At 49.3% G+C, this 21,950-nt stretch overlaps 1 protein-coding gene and 1 long non-coding RNA gene across 3 annotated transcripts in view; one reads left to right on the top strand and one right to left on the bottom strand.

The window, feature by feature from the left end:
• Window positions 1-19,377, top strand: part of LOC142906930 (uncharacterized) — an 80,955-nt gene extending 61,578 nt beyond the window's left edge. For both annotated transcript variants that reach the window (XM_076055704.1, XM_076055703.1), the window contains 2 exons: window positions 24-134; window positions 14,944-19,377. In XM_076055704.1, the coding sequence (XP_075911819.1) occupies window positions 24-134; window positions 14,944-15,722 (890 nt within the window). In that variant the 3' untranslated portion in view covers window positions 15,723-19,377. The remainder of the gene's footprint in view (window positions 1-23; window positions 135-14,943) is intronic.
• Window positions 1-21,950, bottom strand: part of LOC142905311 (uncharacterized) — a 41,801-nt gene that overhangs the window by 13,969 nt on the left and 5,882 nt on the right. Inside the window, exon 2 of the long non-coding RNA XR_012930568.1 lies at window positions 21,037-21,380. This is a non-coding gene — a long non-coding RNA (uncharacterized LOC142905311). The remainder of the gene's footprint in view (window positions 1-21,036; window positions 21,381-21,950) is intronic.

Here is a 21,950-nt window from a genome sequence, read left to right as displayed (position 1 = left end):
CCCCCACCCCCCTTGCCATGCAGTGGTCAATGGTCGTACCTGTCGCTTCGGAAGCAGCGGGTTGGGAGTTCCTGAAGTGGACAAGGCCTGTGCACCAGAGGAAGACTCGTGTGTGACCGCTGTGCTATCGCAGGGTAAGTTTGTTCTGGTAAAAATCATAACTTTTTATGCATATGTAGTGAGTTCAACTGAGTCGCAGACATACTCTTTGGAGGCAACACATTTATTAACACCAACACACACGGGGTTAACTGCCCCTTAACAGAATAACAACCTATGGTGGTGACCACCAGGTTAACTACACTAATTTACACCGTAACTAGCTACAACGGACCGGACCACAGCTTGGGTCCCGGTCCATGTGTTGGAGATTCTTGTAGAACGTAGAATTCTTCAGGATGAACAACAGCAGCCGGTCTCGCTGAGGGAACCCGGCTTATATCCTAACGGGTCGCGTCTGTCTCCGCGGTTGGCCACGACCACCTTCCAGAATCCTCGAGCAGGATCTCGACCCTGACACGTGACCACCCCTAACCCCCACCTGTTGGACGTAGAACATAGACGAAGTTTTCTTCTGGATGAATAACAGCGCCGGTCCCTCTGTGGGGAGCCGGCTTATATCCTCTGCCGTGTGGCCGGCCCCGCCCCTGATCACACCACCTTCCAGAACACTCTAGGAGGATCTCGACCCAGAGCACGTGACCACCCCGAGCCCCCACCTGGGGCCCTTTGTAGACTTAAACGTTCACATGTCCTCTCGGGTCAACCAAAGTGCCATGGCCTATAATAACCCCGTTCCTATGGCCGGCACTTCCACCCTATCCTGCAGGGCTGGGACTGCACGCCAAGCGTGATGCCATCCAGCGCTATCACTCAGTGCTAACCGAGCCCCTCTTGGGCCAGTATTACACCCACACCATTGTGGTATCTGCGATGTTATCACACCGCACTCCGTGCCTCTCTAGGGCTGGCATTACCCAGTGGCATCCCGTGATGTCACTACACATATAATCTAATTATATTTATTGAGCACCCTTTACTCCCACTACTCTATGAGACGTCTGGTAAAAGCGTGCACAACATTATCTGGCACGTGTCGTGAAGGGGTACTGCATAGATCTGCATTGGCTTCCGGTTGCCGAACGAACATACAGCATTAGAAGGTCGCACTGATCACACACACACACAGTTTTCAATTGCCACAAATGACCCAAATACCTTGCTGATTTCATCAAGGAACAATAAACCATCGTCACGCGAACTCCGCTCATCCTTGCAGCAGCAGTGACATTCGGCTGCTGGCCATTGAACTCGGACGGTGGTCACCATCGCGCATCGCTTTCAGATGCTATAGACACTACACCACTATACAGCACACTATACACTATACTACTATACACTACACGATGCATTATACTACTATACACTACACACTACTATACACTACACCATAAATTATACTACTATTTACTAGAGGCCGACCGAAACTGAATTTCTGGTTTCGGCCAAAACCGAAACCAGACCGAAAGTTAAAATTTGACTTTCGACCAAGACCGAAACAGAAAGGTATATAACCGACGTTATGGAACACAAGATTTATAAAATAAGAGCTCTACTACCCGGCTTCGCCCGGGAGTTGGATTCACCACGGCCGGCCGCATTTGTCTCCCCAGTGGCGATGTTGACACACGACACCACTTACTCGTTTGAGGCTGAGTCGACGTAGGGGAGGCCCAGGGAATCGAACTCGGTCCGCCGGGTTCGTAGCGCAGCGCGCAAACCGCTACGCAGTCGCTGCCCCCCCCCCCCCCCCCAGGTGCGTGACATCATTTATTGACGGCCCCAGACCATTGGTTGCGCTGTCACCTCGCTCGCAAGCTGCTGCTGCTGCTGCTGACGTGTGTACGTGTGTGTACGTGTGTGTATGTGTGTGTGTATGTGTGTACGTGTGTAAGTGTGTGTGTACGTGTGTGTGTACGTGTGTACGTGTGTATATGTATGTGTGTACGTGTGTGTGTGTACGTGTGTGTAAGGATTATTCAACATCGCCTTGCCAGGCACGCTGAGGAGAGGCTTGCGGAGCCCCAATGCGGTTTCAGGAAAGGGCGGTCCTGCACAGATGCCATATTTTCTGTCCGTCTGCTACAGCAGAGGTGTAGGGAATTCCAACAAGACCTACATCTCTGCTTTATTGACCTGGTCAAGGCCTATGATACCATCAGTAGGCTTGGGCTCTGGGTTGTTCTTCGTACTTTTGGAGTCCCTGACCCTCTGCTCACGATCATTAAGGACCTTCATGATGGTGAGCGGGCCCGGGTAAAACTACGTGGCCGGGAGTCAGAGCCATTCCCTGTACAGCTTGGGGTGCGACAGGGATGTCCTCTTGCTCCCACATTATTTAACATCTATTTTGACCACGTAGTTCGTGAAGCCTTCAATAGCTGTACCGGGGGAATCTCCATTTGGTACAGATATAATGGGAGGCTGATCGATGCCCGGGTGCGGTCAAGGGATGGTTCCCTATTGCTCAACCACGTTATGTATGCCAATGATTTGGTAATAGCTGCTCATTCAGAGGATTAGTTGGAGACGCTGCTGCTGAGACTGGAGCGTGCCACTAAGAGATGGGGCCTTACCATCAGCCCCACCAAAACTAAGTACCTGCCTGGGTATTTTGTCCCATCGGACACTCCACCCCACAACTCCCAATCGGTGATGGGGCAGTTGTGGAGAGAGTGGAGAGTTTCCCATACCTGGGCAGTGTGCTTATGACCGGCTCCAGTTTAACAGCAGAGGTCTCACTCCAAATCAGTCGAGCGGCAATATCTTTTCATCGGTTGCGTAACGCTGTGTGGAAGCTACCTGGTGTGTCACTCCGCACTAAGCTTTAGGTCATCTCGGCCACGGTCATTCCCTCCCTTCTCTATGCTTGCGAAACGTGGACCCCCTAAATGGAACATCTTCGCCGGTTAGAAACATTTAGGCTAGCCTGCCTACGATCTATTCTGGGTTTAACCAGGCTGGATTGTGTGAGGAGCTCACAAATCTTTGAAAGATCTGGTCAAGGTCCCATCGGTGAGCTACTCCAGCAGGCAAGGCTGCGTTAGCTGGGTCACGTAGCCCGCATGCCCAGCCACCGCATGCCGAAAGAGCTTTTGTTCGGCCGGATCGAGGGGGCTAGACGGGCGCGGTACGGGCTAGAGAAGAGATGGAGTGATGTGGTACAAAAGGACGTGGAGCTGAGTGGACTTGCCGATGACTGGTACCAGCGGTGTCAAGATCGGCCTCTGTGGAGGAGGCTCGTGAAGGGCGCTACTGGCCAGTTGGAGGCAGTCGCCCTCCAACAAAAACGGAGGGCGGAGGAGCGACGCTCACAACAACGAGCGGAGCGCTGGGTGGCTAAAGCACACACAGCAGGTTGGCACAGTAGGGGGCACAGGTGGTGCATCGGCCAGTCATCTCAGTAAGTCGACCCGTGGCACCTGGGTCTGCCTCGTGACCTCCTGCCAGCGGGCGTTCGACACTTCACGTGGCCTCAAGGTGCACATTGCCTGGCACAAGCGTCGTGGTGACGTCACCGCCACTTAGTGGCGAATGGCGGTTGTTGTTGTTCATGTGTGTACGTCTATGTGTGTGTGTACGTGTGTACGTGTGTGTGTGGACGTGTGTATGTGTGTACGTGTGTGTGTATGTACGTGTGTACGTGTGTGTATGTATGTGTGTGTGTATGTGTGTACGTGTGGGGAGCGATAGTGTAGCGGTTAGCGCGCTGCGCTATGAATCTGGCGACCCGGGTTCGATTCCCGCTCACGGCCAACACCAGTGACGATTATCTGAACCGGTCCCGGGGCTCCCCTAGGTCGACTCAGCCTCAAATGAGTACCTGGTGCAGTGTGTAAACATTGCCACTAGGGAGACAAAGGCGGTCGGGCGTGGTGCTGGCCACCCACCCCCTCGTGTACCGTTCCGGCCTTCATAGGTGCTCGCTAACAGCACTTGCCCCTACAGTCTGTTAAGGCTATATGGGGGATCTTTGTGTACGTGTGTACGTGTATGTGTGTGTGTACGTGTGTACGTATGTGTGTGTACTTGTGTACGTACGATTATCTTAACCGGTCCCGGGCCTCCCATAGGTCGACTCAGCCTCAAATCAGTACCTGGTGCGGTGTGTAAACATTGCTACTAGGGAGACAAAGGCGGTCGGGCGTGGTGCTGGCCACCCACCCCCTCATGTACCGTTACCGGCCTTCATAGGTGCTCGCTAACAGCACTTGCCCCTACAGTCTGTTTAGGCTATATGGGGGATCTTTGGATCTTTTGTGTCCGTGTGTACATGTGTGTACGTGTGTGTATGTGTGTACGTGTGTGTATGTGTGTACTGTCATCGGCTACAGAATCCCACGTCAGAGAATGTGGAGGCTTACCGCAGCCTTCGCTCGGAGGTTCGGAGAGCCGTGAGGCGCTGCAAGGATGGGTGGTGGTCGCGGGTTGCTGAGGAGATGGAGTCTGCCTCAGTGGCCCGTGATCACAAATCTCTATTTAATTCCATCAAAAAAGTAACCTGCAGCGCCACACCTATTACCATCATTAGGGGAAAAAAGGGTCATCCAATCTCCGACCCCCAGGAACAGGTTTGCAGATTTGCTGAGCATTTCTGTGAGGTCCTGGGGGAGGGAAAATCCCTCAGCCAGGAAAACATCGTGGCACAAAGTGAGGATGACCCTGCTGAGGCTGCGGTGCCTCAAATATTGGAAGAAGTCACCCCCTGTGAGTGGCTGGCTGAGGTGCCATCTGCTGAGGAAGTACTGAAGGCGATCCGGAGTCTGAGACCAACAAAGGCAGCGGGCAGAGATGATCTCCCAAGTGAAATGCTGAGGGAGAGTGGCGTTTGTGCACAGACTGCCCTATATGACATTATAACAACAGTCTGGACCACTGGACGGGTTCCGCAGGATTGGAAGGATGCCCTGGTGGTCCCCCTTTTTAAGAAGGGGGACCGCACATACTGTAACAACTACAGGGGCATCTCACTCCTCAGTGTGCCGGGAAAGGTCCTGGCAAGGATTATTCAGCATCGCCTAGCCAGGCACGCTGAGGAGAGGCTTGCGGAGCCCCAATGCGGTTTCAGGAAAGGGCGGTCCTGCACAGATGCCATATTTTCTGTCCGTCTGCAACAGCAGAGGTGTAGGGAATTCCAACAAGACCTACATCTCTGCTTTATTGACCTGGTCAAGGCCTATGATACCATCAGTAGGCCTGGGCTCTGGGTCGTTCTTCGTGCTTTTGGAGTACCTGACCCTCTGCTCACAATCATTAAGGACCTTCATGATGGTGAGCGGGCCCGGGTAAAACTACGTGGCCGGGAGTCAGAGCCATTCCCTGTACACCTTGGGGTGCGACAGGGATGTCCTCTGCCTCCCACATTATTTAACATCTATTTTGACCACGTAGTTCGTGAAGCCTTCAATAGCTGTACCGGGGGAATCTCCATATGGTACAGATATAATGGGAGGCTAATCGATGCCCGGGTGCGGTCAAGGGATGGCTCCCTATTGCTCAACCACGTTATGTATGCTGATGATTTGGTAATAGCTCCTCAGTCAGAGGAGGAGTTGGAGATGCTGCTGCTGAGACTGGAGCGTGCCACTAAGAGGTGGGGCCTTACCATCAGGCCCACCAAAACTAAGCACCTGCCTGGGTATTTTGTACCATCGGACACTCCACCCCCACAACTCCCAATCGGTGATGGGGCAGTTGTGGAGAGAGTGGAGAGTTTCCCATACCTGGGCAGTGTGCTTATGACTGGCTCCAGTTTAACAGCAGAGGTCTCACTCCGAATCAGTCGAGCGGCAATATCTTTTCATCGGTTGCGTAACGCTGTGTGGAAGCTACCTGGTCTGTCGCTCCGCACTAAGCTTCAGGTCTTCTCGGCCACGGTCATTCCCTCCCTTCTCTACGCTTGCGATACGTGGACCCCCCTAATGGAACATCTTCACCGGTTAGAAACATTTAGGCTGGCCTGTCTACGATCCATCCTGGGTTTAACCAGACTGGATTGTGTGAGCTCACAAATCCTTGAAAGATCTGGGCAAGGTCCCATCGGTGAGCTCCTCTGGCGGGCAAGGCTGCGATGGCTGGGTCATGTAGCCCGCATGCCCAGCCTCCGCATGCCGAAACAGCTTTTGTTCGGCCGGATTGAGGGGGCTAAGCGGGCGCGGCACGGGCTAGAGAAGACATGGAGTGATGTGGTACAGGAGGACGTGGAGCTGAGTGGACTTGCCGATGACTGGTACCAGCGGTGTCAAGATCGGCCTCTGTCGAGGAGGCTCGTGAAGGATGCTACTGGGCAGTTGGAGGTAGTCGCCCTTCAACAACAACGGAGGGCGGAGGAGCGACGCTCAGAACAACGAGCGGAGTGCCGGGTGGCTAAAGCACAGCAGGTTGGCACAGTAGGGGGCACAGGTGGTGCATCAGCCAGTCATCTCAGTCAGTCGACCCGTGGCACCTGGGTCTGCCCCATGACCTCCTGCCAGCGGGCGTTCGACACTTCACGTGGCCTCAGGGTGCACATAGCCTGGCACAAGCGTCGTGGTGACGTCACCGCCACTTAGTGGCGAATGGCGGTTGTTGTTGTTGCGTGTACGTTTGTGTGTGTACGTGTGTGTGTGTACGTGTGTGTGTGTATGTGTGTACGTGTGTGTGTATGTATGTGTGTACGTGTGCGTGTGTACGTGTGTGCACGTGTGTACGTGTTTGTGTGTATGTGTGTATGTACGTGTGTGTGTATGTACGTGTATGTGTACGTGTGTGTGTGTGTGTGTATGCAGCCTATCGCATAGGATTGCCTCGCGCCGACTGACTGGCTGATAGACTTAGCACTAGCGTTATATTCTAAAAATGATCTTCGGTTGACGACCGAAAGTCAATATCAGTTTCGGCCGAAACCGAAACCAGACCGAAAGTAAAAATTTACTTTCGGTCGAAACCGAAAGTATGCCGAAAGTGGCCATTTGCCAACTTTCTGCGCCGAAACCGAATTTCGGTCGGCATCTACTATACACTACACACTACTATACACTAAACTTTTGCCTAGCCATCGAACAAAGACAGTCAAACACATCATCGCACGGCGCTTTCAGATGCGCTTCTGCGGCCGTATGGAGAGCTCTTCTGATATTAGGAAGCCACTGGGAGCTGTACACTTTCAGATAATCATCTCGATCGACAAGCTCATTTCTTTAGAACTGCTTGTTGTTTTGCTTAGTTTGTCCTTCCCCCTCAACTCCAAATAGCGCGGTTGGCTACGTACATACATACTAAACTATAAGCAATTTTTATTTTACCAGGTAAGGCCCCTTGAGCTATGCGGAAGCGAGCTGGCTTTCACAAATGATAGCAGCTTAATGAAGTGGCTGATATCACGTGAAAATGTATAGCAACAGTCAAATACTCTAAACGTGTGGAGATGTTGATTCTAAATGTGAAGGCGAAAAACGGAGGACCTGGAGAAAAATCCACATGACCACGGGGAGAGAGACAAGCAGACTCCAAATATACAGCAGGCATCACGGTCGGGATTGAACTCATGCCCCACTATATACCAGGCGAGGGGTTAATAATCTAGCAACAATGGAACCAGTTTTGTATGTTATCTCAAGGCGCTTGCAAATGCTGACATAGAGTGGAATAATGCAGTTGGCAGAAGAGGCGTGCTACAAGGGTATTGAGCAACGAGTGACAGGAGTGATAGAGGGGGTATTTGGGAATCACGCCAAGGGGTTACAGGGAAAGGTCAGGAAGGAGTGGAGGGGGGCGTGGTGGAGGGGAAAGAGGCAGGGGAATTGGTGACGATGGAGAGGTGATGAGACTTTAAGAGAGGGAACGGAAAGAGCTTAAGGAGAGGGGAGACTGCTGAATATACAGGGGCAGTGTTGAGTCTGTGGGTGGCAGTATTGAGTCTATTGGATTATTGCTGAGTCTACGGATGGCAGTGTTGAGTCTATGGGTGGCAGTGTTGAGTCTATGAGTGGCAGTATAGAGTCTATGGGTGGAAGTATTGAGTCGATGGGTGGAAGTGCTGAGTCTATGGGTGGAAGTGTTGAGTCGATCGTGCAATGTTGAGTCTACGGTGCAGTGTAGAGTAATAAATGTCCATTGTTAGTGTACTGTTCCCCTTTTAACGTTCTTTGGTCTGACACTTGTGTAGAGACACTGGTGTAGAGACACTGGGTAGTGAGACTAGGCCAATCACTATCAAAAAGACAATGCGTGTAACATTATTATCAGAGCATGATTGTTGGCATGTTAACCAGAAGTACTGTGTGTGGTTAATGCAGACTTGATCCCTTGCAAAATGTATCATCTATTTAGTGTTTGAACATCTTAACAGAGCTCATGTTTTATTATTGCCAGACAGGGTAAAACCTATTCCTATACTTTGATACTGGCAAAAAGGTATCCCATGATGAAGCTGCTCACCCCGAGCTATGAATGCTCTGATACGTGGCATTATCCTTGTACTGTTCGCCTTTTGGCGTTATTCTCTGGTCTAACACTGATAGTGAGACACTGGTAGTGAGACTGGTAGTGAGACACTGGGTAGTGAGACACTGGTAATAAGACACTGGGTAGTGAGACACTGGGTAGTGAGACACTGGTAGCGAGACACTGGGTAGTGAGACACTGGGTAGCGAGACACTGGTAGTAAGACACTGGTAGTAAGACACTGGTAGTGAGACACTGGGTAGTGAGACACTGGTTAGTAAGACACTGGTAGTGAGACACTGGTAGTACTGGGTGGAGAGACACTGGTAATGAGACACTGGGTAGTGAGACACTGGGTAGTGACACACTGGGTAGCGAGACACTGGGTAGTGAGACACTGGTAGCGAGACACTGGGTAGTAAGACACTGGTAGTGAGACACTGGTAGTGAGACACTGGGTAGTGAAACACTCGTAGAGAGACACTGGGTAGTGAGACACTGGGTAGTGAGACACTGGTGGTGAGACACTGGTGGTGAGACACTGCTAATGAGACACTGGGTAGTGAGACACTGGTAGTAAGACACTGGGTAGTAAGACACTGGGTAGTGAGACACTGGTGATGAGACACTGCTAGTGAGACACTGGGTAGTGAGACACTGGGTAGTGAGACACTGGTAGTGAGACACTGGGTAGTGAAACACTCGTAAAGAGACACTGGGTAGTGAGACACTGGGTAGTGAGACACTGGTGGTGAGACACTGGTGGTGAGACACTGCTAATGAGACACTGGGTAGTGAGACACTGGTAGTAAGACACTGGGTAGTAAGACACTGGGTAGTGAGACACTGGTGATGAGACACTGCTAGTGAGACACTGGGTAGTGAGACACTGGGTAGTGAGACACTGCAAGTGAGACACTGGGCAGTGAGACACTGGGTAGTAAGACACTGCAAGTGAGACACTGGGTAGTAAGACACTGGGTAGTGAGACACTGCAAGTGAGACACTGGGTAGTGAGACACTGGGTAGTGAGACACTGCTAGAGAGACACTGGGTAGCGAGACACTGGGTAATGAGACACTGGTAGCGAGACACTGGGTAGTAAGACACTGGTAGTGAGACACTGGTAGTGAGACACTGGTAGTGAGACACGGGGTAGTGAGACACTGGTAGTGAGACACTGGGTAGTGAAACACTGGTAGAGAGACACTGGGTAGTGAGACACTGGGTAGTGAGACACTGGTGGTGAGACACTGGTGGTGAGACACTGCTAATGAGACACTGGGTAGTGAGACACTGGTAGTAAGACACTGGTAGTGAGACACGGGGTAGTGAGACACTGGTAGTGAGACACTGGGTAGTGAAACACTGGTAGAGAGACACTGGGTAGTGAGACACTGGGTAGTGAGACACTGCAAGTGAGACACTGGGTAGTGAGACACTGGGTAGTGAGACACTGCAAGTGAGACACTGGGTAGTGAGACACTGGGTAGTGAGACACTGCAAGTGAGACACTGGGTAGTGAGACACTGGGTAGTGAGACACTGCTAGTGAGACACTGGGTAGTGAGACACTGGGTAGTGAGACACTGCTAGTGAGACACTGGGTAGTGAGACACTGCTAGTGAGACACTGGTAGTGAGACACTGGGTAGTGAGACACTGCTAGTGAGACACTGGGTAGTAAGACACTGGGTAGTAAGATACTGGTAGTGAGACACTGGGTAGTGAGACACTGGTGGTGAGACACTGCTAATGAGACACTGGGTAGTGAGACACTGCTAGTGAGACACTGGGTGGTGAGACACTGGGTAGTAAGACACTGGGTAGTGAGACACTGGGTAGTGAGACACTGGGTGGTGAAACACTGGTAGTGAGACACTGGTAGTGAGACACTGGGTAGCGAGACACTGGGTAGTGAGACACTGGGTAGCGAGACACTGGGTAGTGAGACACTGGGTAGCGAGGCACTGGGTAGTAAGACTCTGGTAGTGAGACGCTGCAAGTGAGACACTGGGTATTGTGACACTGCTAGTGAGACACTGGGTAGTGAGACACTGCTAGTGAGACATTGGGTAGTAAGACACTGGGGTGTGAGACAATGCTAGTGAGACACTGCTAGTGAGACACTGGGTAGTGAAATACTGGTAGTGAGACACTGGGTAGTAAGACACTGCTAGTGAGACACTGGGTAGTAAGACACTGGGTAGTAAGACACTGGTAGTGAGACACTGGGTTGTGAGACACTGGTGGTGAGACACTGCTAATGAGACACTGGGTAGTGAGACACTGCTAGTGAGACACTGGGTGGTGAGACACTGGGTAGTAAGACACTGGGTAGCGAGACACTGGGTAGTGAGACACTGGGTAGCGAGACACTGGGTAGTGAGACACTGGGTAGCGAGACACTGGGTAGTAAGACACTGGTAGTGAGACACTGCCAGTGAGACTAGGCCATACAGAAGGCTGCTGTCTCTGGTGTAGGCCAATCAATGTCAAAGACAATTACATTACACTATGTGACACAATTTTTGTCCCTGGGTAGTAAGTGTTCTTTTTAAATTGCTCATGCCTAAAAAGTATACAAAATGGTTATTGTTCCCCACAAAGTTTGCTTTTGAAATGTTCCTATTTTCAATGAGAAAACAGGCGATAATGTGTCTTTTCGTTCACGTAAAGTAAAAAAAACAACAGCATTTAAATAAAAATGAACATGTATTCATACTAAAATTGTGTCTTTTCGTTCACATAAAGTAAAAAAACAACACCATATAAATCAAAATGAACATGTATTCATACTAAAGTAATCAAAAAAAATACTACAAAATATTTAGAAGTGAGTAGTTTTTGAGATTTACGATTATACTTTAAAACACTTTGACAAATCAGCCCCCAAATGTAGTCTCCCATCATGTTCTCGTTATAATGTCCTTGATAGCGGCTTTCAAAGTCCAGTATATCCTGGTGGAAGCGCTCGCCTTGCTCCTCCGAATATGCTTCCATGTTGTCTTTGAATGTATCAAGATGAGCATCAAGGATATGGACTTTGAGGGAAATCCTACAGCCCATCAATATATAAACACCCAGGTCTGTCATTCTGTCATTGTGTGACTAACGCGGCACAGATTGGTTGAAGTGCGTCACGTGACCGGGACCAAGCAGCCAACGAACGCTTGGCGGGGCTATAGAGGGGCGGGTGAAAGTCCGCATTGAACCAAATCCCCAGCAAGGCCATCTACTTAACGACGAGAGGAAATTCACACGAAATGTCGTTTTCAAGTGAAGTCTTCCAGATGTAAAATGATATAAGCTTTTAATGAAGAAATAAAATTATCCAATTCAAAACATAATACAATTAAAAATGTTTCATTTTAAAACTTCAAAACAGAGCATCGGGTGCTTGCGTGAATGCGTCGTTCGTGCGCAATTTTTTTGTGACATTCCTGGCCGAAGGCCGTAAATGGTTGTGAGGGGCGCCACAGACGCCCCCGAACAACCCCTAGTTGTGCCATCGTTCTTCACCAGTCTCAACCACAGAGTTTTCGGCCTTGTGATTACTCAGCAAGCCAAAAAACCACTGCGATAAAGCTGTCCCAAGCCGCTTTCTCCTTACTAGTGAGCTTCTTGGGGGAATTCATTGCACTCCAGGATAGTCTTTTATCTGTGGTCCGATGAAGACAGCGGGTTTGACCTTTGCCTCAGACATCTTAGGGAAGAATTTTGAAGGCACTTGAAGGATGCCGACTCCTTATCTACAGCTCTGACAAATTGTTTCATAAGGCACAATTTGATGTGCAGTGGTGGCATCAGCACCTTCCGGGGGTCCACCTGTGGCTCCCACTTGACGTTGTGCCTCCCCACAGAGAACTCGGTCCGCTGTGGCCAGTCCCGTCTGTGGTAGTGCACCTTGGTGTCCCTACTGTCCCAATGGCAAAGATAGCAGGGAATCTTGGTAAAAACCTCCTTGAAGACCCATCAGGAATACCACCATTTTGAAGTCTCCGATGACCTCCCAGCCGTACTCATCATACTTCAAGGCATCCAGCATGGTATTGATGCTGTTGTAATCCTCTTTGAGATGCACTGAGTGAGCCAGAGGAAGAGACGGGTACTTGTTACCATCATGGAGCAGCACGGCTTTGAGGCTCCTGGATGAGCTGTCAATGAATAGGCGCCACTCATTCTAGTTGCAGGCGATTACGATTGCCTCAAACAGACTGGTCACTTTGTGGCAGAAGCAGAGCCCATGTTTACGGGTGAAGAAGCTGCAAAACGATTGGTGACGCTTCCTCTGATCTGCGACTTGCACACTTGCATACAACAAGTTTCACTGCTTGAGCTTAGACGTCAAAAGCTTGGCATTGGACTTGGTGAGACCAAGATCTCTGATCAAGTCATTGAGGTCTTTTTGGTTGGGGTAGTATGGGTTTCTCTCCTCAGCTCCACCTTTGAAATTGTCATCTGGATCTACATCTTCCTCGCTCTCTGACTTGCTGCTCTCTTCTAAAGACGGCTCCTTTCTCTCTGGAGGAGTGGGTATGGGGAGCTCATGGCAGTGTGGCACCGGGGTGATGGATGAAGGAAGTTACGGATACGTGATAGCAGGTGCATTCTTGCCAGTCCGACGTTAGGAAGGGTCCACCATGCAGAAGTAGCAGTTGCTTGAGTGGTCAGTGGGTTCCTGCCAAATTCTTGGGATAGCGAACTTCATGGCTCTCTTTTCCCCTCTGTACCATCCTACGAAATACATTTATTTCACCCATGACTAATGTGTTAGAGATTATCGCAACATTTTTCATATATGATATATATTTTTTCAATAATAACATTGAAAATTGTAAAACATTTAAAATGAAAAGCTTTTACAATTGAAAACATTTTAACAAATTTTATAACATAAAATTCTGAGCAACAATTGTCCATCTTACCTTCCAGTTTGTTTGCATTGCTCGCAGGTGAAATGAGGTGCCCAGGGTTTGCCTTTATCCCCGACAGGCATGCCGAAATATGCCTTATAGGCCTCACACATCTTAGCAGTACTTTTTCACTCTTTTCTTGATAAATTGGTCGCAGACATAGCAAAATGCGTCTGCCGGATGCTTGCAGCCTCTTGATACCATCTCACAAAAATGCAGATATGTATCCACTTAGGCAAATGGAACTAAACTGAACTGGTGGGCTTAAGGCCCCTGTATTTATACTACTATGTATATTACTGGAAAGTTCGAGAATGTTATGAGACCTCCTTTGCCAGTAACAAGATATAGTAATAGGTTTTTAGCCTTTTATCTGGCACAAAAAACTGACACCTTTATACAAGGGATCATGTTTGCAATAACCACAACACAAGCAGTCAAAATGCAAACAAAAAGGTCTCATAATGTAAATGCTTACTCCGAGCTCTCAATACTCTGATTGTGTGCTGTTTTTGAGTTGTACGCCTTTTGGCGTCTTCTGGTCCAACACCAGTGGAGACTAAGCTCTAAGAAAAGCCATCTCGGGTGTGGACCAATCAAATTCAAGGACAGTACATATCATCAGAGTTGTCTTTTTTGTTTGCATTTTGACTGCTTGTGTTGTGGTTATTGCAAACATGATCCCTTGTATAAAGGTGTCAGTTTTCTGTGCCAGATAAAAGGGTAAAAACGTATTACTACTTCGAGAATGTTCTAGAAGTTACTCCAAGTTTACTCAGCACTGAACCTATCTGGAATTTCCATTGAAAATAGGTACATTTCAAAATATCACTGTCCTGGTCACAAAAGCAAAGTTTGTGGGGCATAAGCAATTAGATAATAACATTTACTACCCAGGGACAAAATACATATTTTTTTTGTTACACAGTGTTATCATAACATGTTTTGTATATATATTTTCGATTATTACAGCCTATCTACGTGACTTTACCGAAAGTCCCAAAGAATATTAATTCCTGCAGTAACGAAAGCTTCAAGTCAAGATCTTGCCTCTCTAGTTGGGTCCGTTGCCCCCCCCCCCCCCACCGGTTGTTTTTGTTCCCTGCTCTTTATGCAATGCGCAGTTGGAATCCTCGGTTCATCATCATCATCATGTGCATGCCCCTCGGGGCGTTGCAGTCTCCACACGCCGCCACCAGGCGATTCTATCTTGCGCCAGCCGCCACGCTGAATGCAAGCCAAGGCCGCGGTGTCGAAGATCGGCCTCGACCGTGCGTGTCCACGTCAGGCCGTGGTCTGCTCCGGGAGTGACTCCAGTCCCACGCAGGGCTCTGGCGTGATATTCTCACAGGATGCCGGGCATCCCGTGAGAAGGCGGACCCCGGCATTGATGATGTGTTCGCTGAAGTGGATGTGGAGTATCCTCGGATTGAATGTGCATTATTAATATGAACTATTATTAATAATTCCTATTATTCATGGTAGCATTTATTTATTTAAATTTAATTATTTAACAGGTTTTTTTTTTTCTTTTTCCTTTTCCAGGCGGGCAGCAGTTCATGGGCAGAGGCTGCGCCACTACGGCTCAATGTGCTGCCGCCGATTTCAAGGATCAGCTGAAGGTGCAAATCAACACCCTTTTCCCCTCATTCACCGGCACTGTCGATTCGTTCACCTGCTGCCAGCAGAATCTCTGCAACAACAATGACAGCGGCGGCAGCAGTGGTGGTAGTAGTGGTGGTAGCAGTGGCGGCAGCACCGGTGGCAGCAGCGGCGGCAGCAGCGGCGGCAGCAGCGGCGGCAGCACCGGCGGCAGCAGTGGCGGCAGCAGTGGCGGCAGCAGCGGCGGCAGCAGCAGCGGTAGCAGCGGTGGCAGCAGTGGCGGCAGCAGCGGTGGCAGTAGCAGCGGTAGCAGCAGTGGCAGCAGTGGTGGCAGCAGTGGTGGCAGCAGCGGCGGCAGCAGCGGTAGCAGCGGCGGTAGCAGCGGTGGCAGCAGCGGTGGCAGCAGTGGTGGCAGCAGCGGCGGTAGCAGCGGCGGCAGCAGCGGTGGCAGCAGTGGTGGCAGCAGCGGTGGCAGCAGCGGTAGCAGCGGTGGCAGCAGTGGTGGCAGCAGCGGCGGTGGTGGCAGCAGCGGCGGCAGCAGTGGTGGCAGCAGCGGCGGCAGCAGCGGTGGCAGCAGTGGTGGCAGCAGTGGTGGGAGCAGCGGTGGCAGCAGTGGCGGCGGCAGCAGCGGCGGTGGTGGCAATGGATGCGCCGGATTGCGAGCGGCCCACTTCACGTCGGCCTTGCTCGTTGCCGCGACCGTTATCTCGTCTGCTTTTTAATGCTCTGCCTGTCGGGGCGACCGCGGCAGTTGTCCTCGGCCAGCGTGGCTGATGGCACTCCTGAAAAGGGGCACCCAAAGCTAAGCAGGTTAAAAATATATATTTCGCCCAGCTAAAATTGTGTGGGGGACTCCTCTACTTACGAATATTGCACTCACGGACTTTCAGAGATACGAACAAAGCTCTCCCCGTATGTCCAGTTGCAGCTGTTTGGAAAAGAGAGTCGTAAGTTCAACCATCTTGCACAATAGATAGCAGTGTTGGCATCTTCATCTGCAGAACGTGAAGAACCAGTGGCATCTACAACGTGAAGAACCAGTGGCATCTGTATCTCCAGAATGTGAAGACACCAGTGGCATCTTCATCTGCAGAACATGAAGAACCAGTGGCATCTTGATCTGCAGACCATGAAGAACCAGTGGCATCTACATCTGCAGAATGTGAAGAACCAGTGGCATCTACATCTGCAGAACGAGAAGAACCAGTGGCATCTACATTTGCAGAACGTGAGGAACCAGTGGCATCTAAATCTGCGGAACGTGAAGAACCAGTGGCATCTACATCTGCAGAACGTGAGGAACCAGTGGCATCTGCATCTGCAGAACATGAAGAATCAGTGGCATCTACATCTGCAGAACGTGAAGAACCAGTGGCATCTACATCTGCAGAACGTGAAGAACCAGTGGAATCTACATCTGCAGAAGGTGACGAACCAGTGGCATCTACATTTGCAGAACGTGAGGAACCAGTGGCATCTAAATCTGCAGAACGTGAAGAACCAGTGGCATCTACATCTGCAGAACGTGAAGAACCAGTGGCGTCTGCATCTGCAGAACATGAAGAACCAGTGTCATCTACATCTGCAGAACGTGAAGAACCAGTAGCATCTACATCTGTAGAACGTGAGGAACCAGTGGCATCTACATTTGCAGAACGTGAAGAACCAGTGGCATCTACATCTGCAGAAGGTGACGAACCAGTGGTATCTACATTTGCAGAACGTGAGGAACCAGTGGCATCTAAATCTGCAGAATGTGAAGAACCAGTGGCATCTACATCTGCAGAACGTGAGAAACCAGTGGCATCTGCATCTGCAGAACATGAAGAACCAGTGGCATCTACATCTGCAGAACGTGAAGAACCAGTGGCATCTACATCTGTAGAACGTGAGGAACCAGTGGCATCTGCATCTGCAGAACATGAAGAACCAGTGGCATCTACATCTGCAGAACGTGAAGAACCAGTGGCATCTACATCTGCAGAACGTGAAGAACCAGTGGCATCTACATCCTCAGAACGTGAAGAACCAGTGGCATCTACATCTGTAGAACATGAGGAACCAGTGGCATCTGCATCTGCAGAACGTGAAGAACCAGTGGCATCTACATCTGCAGAACGTGAAGAACCAGTGGCATCTACATCTGCAGAACGTGAAGAACCAGTGGCATCTACATCTGCAGAACGTGAGGAACCAGTGGCATCTAAATCTGTGGAACGTGAAGAACCAGTGGCATCTACATCTGCAGAACGTGAGGAACCAGTGTAATCTGCATCTGCAGAACATGAAGAACCAGTGGCATCTAGATCTGCAGAACGTGAAGAACCAGTGGCATCTACATCTGCAGAACGTGAAGAACCAGTGGCATCTACATTTGCAGAACGTGAAGAACCAGTGGCATCTATATCTGCAGAACGTGACGAACCAGTGGCATCTACATTTGCAGAACGTGATGAACCAGTGGCATCTAAATCGGCAGAACGTGAGGAACCAGTGGCATCTGCATCTGCAGAACATGAAGAACCAGTGGCATCTACATCTGCAGAACGTGATCAACCAGTGGCATCTACATCTGTTGAACGTGAGGAACCAGTGGCATCTGCAGAACGTGAAGAACCAGTGCCATCTACATCTGCAGAACGTAAAGAACCATGGCATCTACATCCTCGCAACGTGAAGAACCAGTGGCATCTACATCTGTAGAACGTGAGGAACCAGTGGCATCTACATCTGCAGAACGTGACGAACCAGTGGCATCTACATTTGCAGAACGTGAGGAACCAGTGGCATCTAAATCTGCGGAACGTGAAGAACCAGTGGCATCTACATCTGCAGATCGTGAGGAACCAGTGGCATCTGCATCTGCAGAACATGAAGAACCAGTGGGATCTACATCTGCAGAACATGAAGAACCAGTGGCATCTACATCTGCAGAACGTGAAGAACCAGTGGCATATACATTTGCAGAACGTGAAGAACCAGTGGCATCTACATTTGCAGAACGTGAACAACCAGTGGCATCTGCAGAACATGAAGAACCAGTGGCATCTAGATCTGCAGAACGTGAAGAACCAGTGGCATCTACATCTGTAGAACATGAGGAACCAGTGGCATCTACATCTGCAGAACGTGAAGAACCAGTGGCATCTACATTTGCAGAGCGTGAGGAACCAGTGGCATCTAAATCTGCGGAACGTGAAGAACCAGTGGCATCTACATCTACAGAACGTGAAGAACCAGTGGCATCTACATCTGCAGAACGTGAGGAACCAGTGGCATCTTCATCTGCAGTACGTGAAAAACCAGCGGCATCTACATCTGCAGAACGTGAAGAACCAGTGGCATCTACATTTGCAGAACGTGAGGAACCAGTGGCATCTACATCTGCGGAACGTGAGGAACCAGTGGCATCTACATCTGCAGAACGTGAAGAACCAGTGGCATCTACATCTGTAGAACGTGAAGAACCAGTGGCATCTACATCTGCAGAACATGAATGACTGATGGCATCTACATCTGCAGAACGCTAAGACACTGATGACATCTACATCTGCAGAACATGAAGAACTGGTGGCATTTACATATACAAACCATTCCTCATGTTTAGTGTACACGCCATACAACATGTTTGGAATCGACAGGAGTAAAGAAAGCTGTCTCTGCTGTGGACCAATCAGTTTCAAAGACAATGCATATATTCACAGTGTGTGTTTTTTGTTTGCATTTTGGCTGCAAATATTGTGGTTAATGCAGACATGATTCCTCGTAAAAAACATTTAAGTTTTGTTGCCAGAAAAAAGGGAAAAAATCCTATTCTCATTACTAGACATCTGGAACCTAAATCGTTCGTAAGTAGAGGAGTCCCTGTATGGGCGCCGCGGCCGCTAGGGGGATGCTTACTGCCTCGCCTTGTTTACAGGAGGCTCGTTAATTCGACTCCAGACCCTGATGAGCCGATGCCTGCTGGTGTATATGTGGAGTCTGTGTCTCTCTCTCTCTCTCTCGCCATGGAGATGTTATCTCCCTTGGTTGGTATACAGGCGGTCGAGATTTCCATCCCGGAACCCCGACGATGCCTGTTATGACATATTTCGAGTCTATTTCTATCCAAGTGGAGGTGTCAACTACCTCGCCTGAAATACAGGATATCATGGGTTCGATCCCGGACCCTGACGATGATTGCTGCTTTCTATTTGGAGTCGGCGTCCCTCTCTCTTACTCGCCGTGGTTTTAGTTTATAGTCACGTGGTTTTAGTTTATAGTCACGTGGTTTTAGTTTATAGACACGTGGCTTTAGTTTATAGTCACGTGGTTCTCGGTACGTGGCAACGTCCCAGTGAGTGTACGTGAGGTGATTTATAAATGTGTGAAATTATATCATACGTCAGAGTCATTATGTACATACTACACGATACACGACACTAATATACATTTCACTATGCACTACACTATACAAATACACTACTATACACTTCACTATGATACACTGCACTATACACTGCAGTATGATATACTTAAAATATACACTACACTACGATACAATACACTCATACACTACACACCACACTCTACACTACTACACACTGCACTATACGTGTGTCTCTCCTCAGTCGAGTGGATTTGACTCTTGTCTCTCCGGTTTTTCCCTCCACATGTAGAATCAACATCACCACGCGTTGAGAATATTTGGCTGATATAAATGTCGATGATTATGATGATAATCCACTTGATTGAGCTTCTATAATTTGTGACGGCCAGGTGAGGGCTTCTAAAATAGAGATACATCGTAGCTCAGTGGGGCCTCAAACCTGCCAAAATAAAAAAAATAGTTTACTTTGAATTTAGATGCACTGACTGGGCTCCCTTCTCAGTCCAGAACTCAGCTCTCTCACACGCAAAATTCTTAAGCGACTCCATTACATAATAATCAGAATAATATTTATTTATACTGCAGGAGGAGGGTTCCGATGAGCTATGAAGCTCTGTGTCAAAGATTTCCAGTAGGGGGACACGGCGGTCAGAACGTTACAACAACAACATACAAAATACTCACAAACACCGATAGGGCTGCAAAGTTAATGAAAGGTAAGCCAATCACTAATATTTTATTTTACCGGGTGTAAGGCCCCTATTGGCCTGGCCATCACAAATGATAGCAGCTCAACCATGTGGCTGACATCAACATCATCATCACGTGGACATTCATAGCAGCAGCAAAATAATCTAAACACGTATTTATACAGACTCACAGAGACCCATTAAGATACATAGACCCACAAAGACTCACAGAGACCCATAGAGACACATAGACCCACATAGACTCACAGAGACCCATAGAGACACATAGACCCACATAGACTCATAGAGACACATAGAGACACATAGACCCACAAAGACTCAAAGAGACACATAGAGACCCACACTCATCAACCAAGCGGCTGACATCATCAGCATCACGTGGACATTCATAGCAGCAGCAGCCAAATACTCTGAAGACGTGGTGATGTTGATTTTCAATGTGGAGAGGGAAAACCAGAGGACCCGAAGAAAAATCCGCACGACCACGGGGAGAGAAAGAGACACGCAGACACCAAATATACAAAAGTCCATCGTCAAGGTCCGGTATTGAACCCATGTTCTCCTGCATACAAGGCGAGGTAGTTAACATCCCCTAGCCACGATGGCTCCCACAACAGATAGACAACCCCAGCCCCGGCCAACCATAAAGTACATTCACACGTAATTACTCAACGACGATAAGGTCATCACGCAGAGACCCGTAGACTTGCAACACAGAGATGCATAGGCTCACCACACAGAGACATTTAGACTCATTACAGAGACCCATAGTTTCACCACGCAGAAACCAATAGACTCACGACGACACAGAGGAGTGACCCACATAGACTCATCACCCCCCCCCCCACCCCCCGCGGGCCAATCACAGAGTCCGCTCACATGTAGTTACTCCACGACGATACCATGGATCGGAGGGGGAAAGCCGAGCGACGGGCTGCCCCCACCGCTGCCCCATACCTCTCCCGTTTGTGACGGTGGGGGTAGTGGCGACAGCAGCGGCAGGGAGCCCCCCAGGATGAGCAGCACGGCCGCTGCCCAGCCGACAGAAATGGATGCGCCGATCTCTCGCTTCATGGCATCGGGCACCAGCAGGTTGTGGAAGTCGCGCACGACGGAGTCGGCCGTTCACGACGAGGGCACCAGCTCCACCACGCCGGCGAGGACGAGGGTCACCCCCCCGAGCCCATTGTGACGTGGGCCTTGGCCGTGACGTCATCGCCGATGCACGTGGTGCACTTGGCGCCCGCAACGCCCGCCAGGATGCCGAAGACAATGGCGGTGATGGACAGGGCCCGGGCAGCCTGCAAGATAATTATAATTTTAATTTTTAAGTTTTATTACTTTGATTTATTATCCTAGGTGGGTGTACCCGGCATTGCCCGGGAAGAATTAGTGAGTGTCGACATTAGGGGCAGGAGCAAAATTTAGGAAAGGAAATATATACAGTTTTAGACGTATTGCGTGAAATGATTTTGTAAAATGTGTTATCTGGCCATTCGGTGTTATTCTGTGCTATTGGGTATGCTATTGGGTATTGCAGCGCCTGTGGGTTTTTTCCATTGGGGGCCAAGTATGAAAAGGTTCCTGCTTGCACCAACCCTGGAGCGCGCTACGTAAAGCTGCCCAGAGAAACAGGGAGTTAGAATATTTATAAATAAAACATTTATTTTTCACTATTATAGTTGTATTATATATAATTTTATTTTTATTCACTATGAAATTTGCTTTGCTTTCTAATTATTAGTCTCCATTATTTTTTTAATTAATTATTGTTATTTTAGTATGTTTTGTTCTAATCTCCATATATATAAAAGGCTAATTTGTGAATGTGTGTCTGTTCAAAATGTTTAGCGTACTTCGCGACATGCAAC

Source organism: Petromyzon marinus, chromosome 72 (assembly GCF_048934315.1).
Source record: "Petromyzon marinus isolate PM22_M1 ecotype Great Lakes invasive population chromosome 72, UKy_Petmar_22M1.pri1.0, whole genome shotgun sequence".
NCBI lineage: Eukaryota > Metazoa > Chordata > Hyperoartia > Petromyzontiformes > Petromyzontidae > Petromyzon > Petromyzon marinus.
The sequence above is the reverse complement of the archived record's forward strand: the minus strand, read 5'-3'. Positions and strand labels throughout refer to the sequence as shown.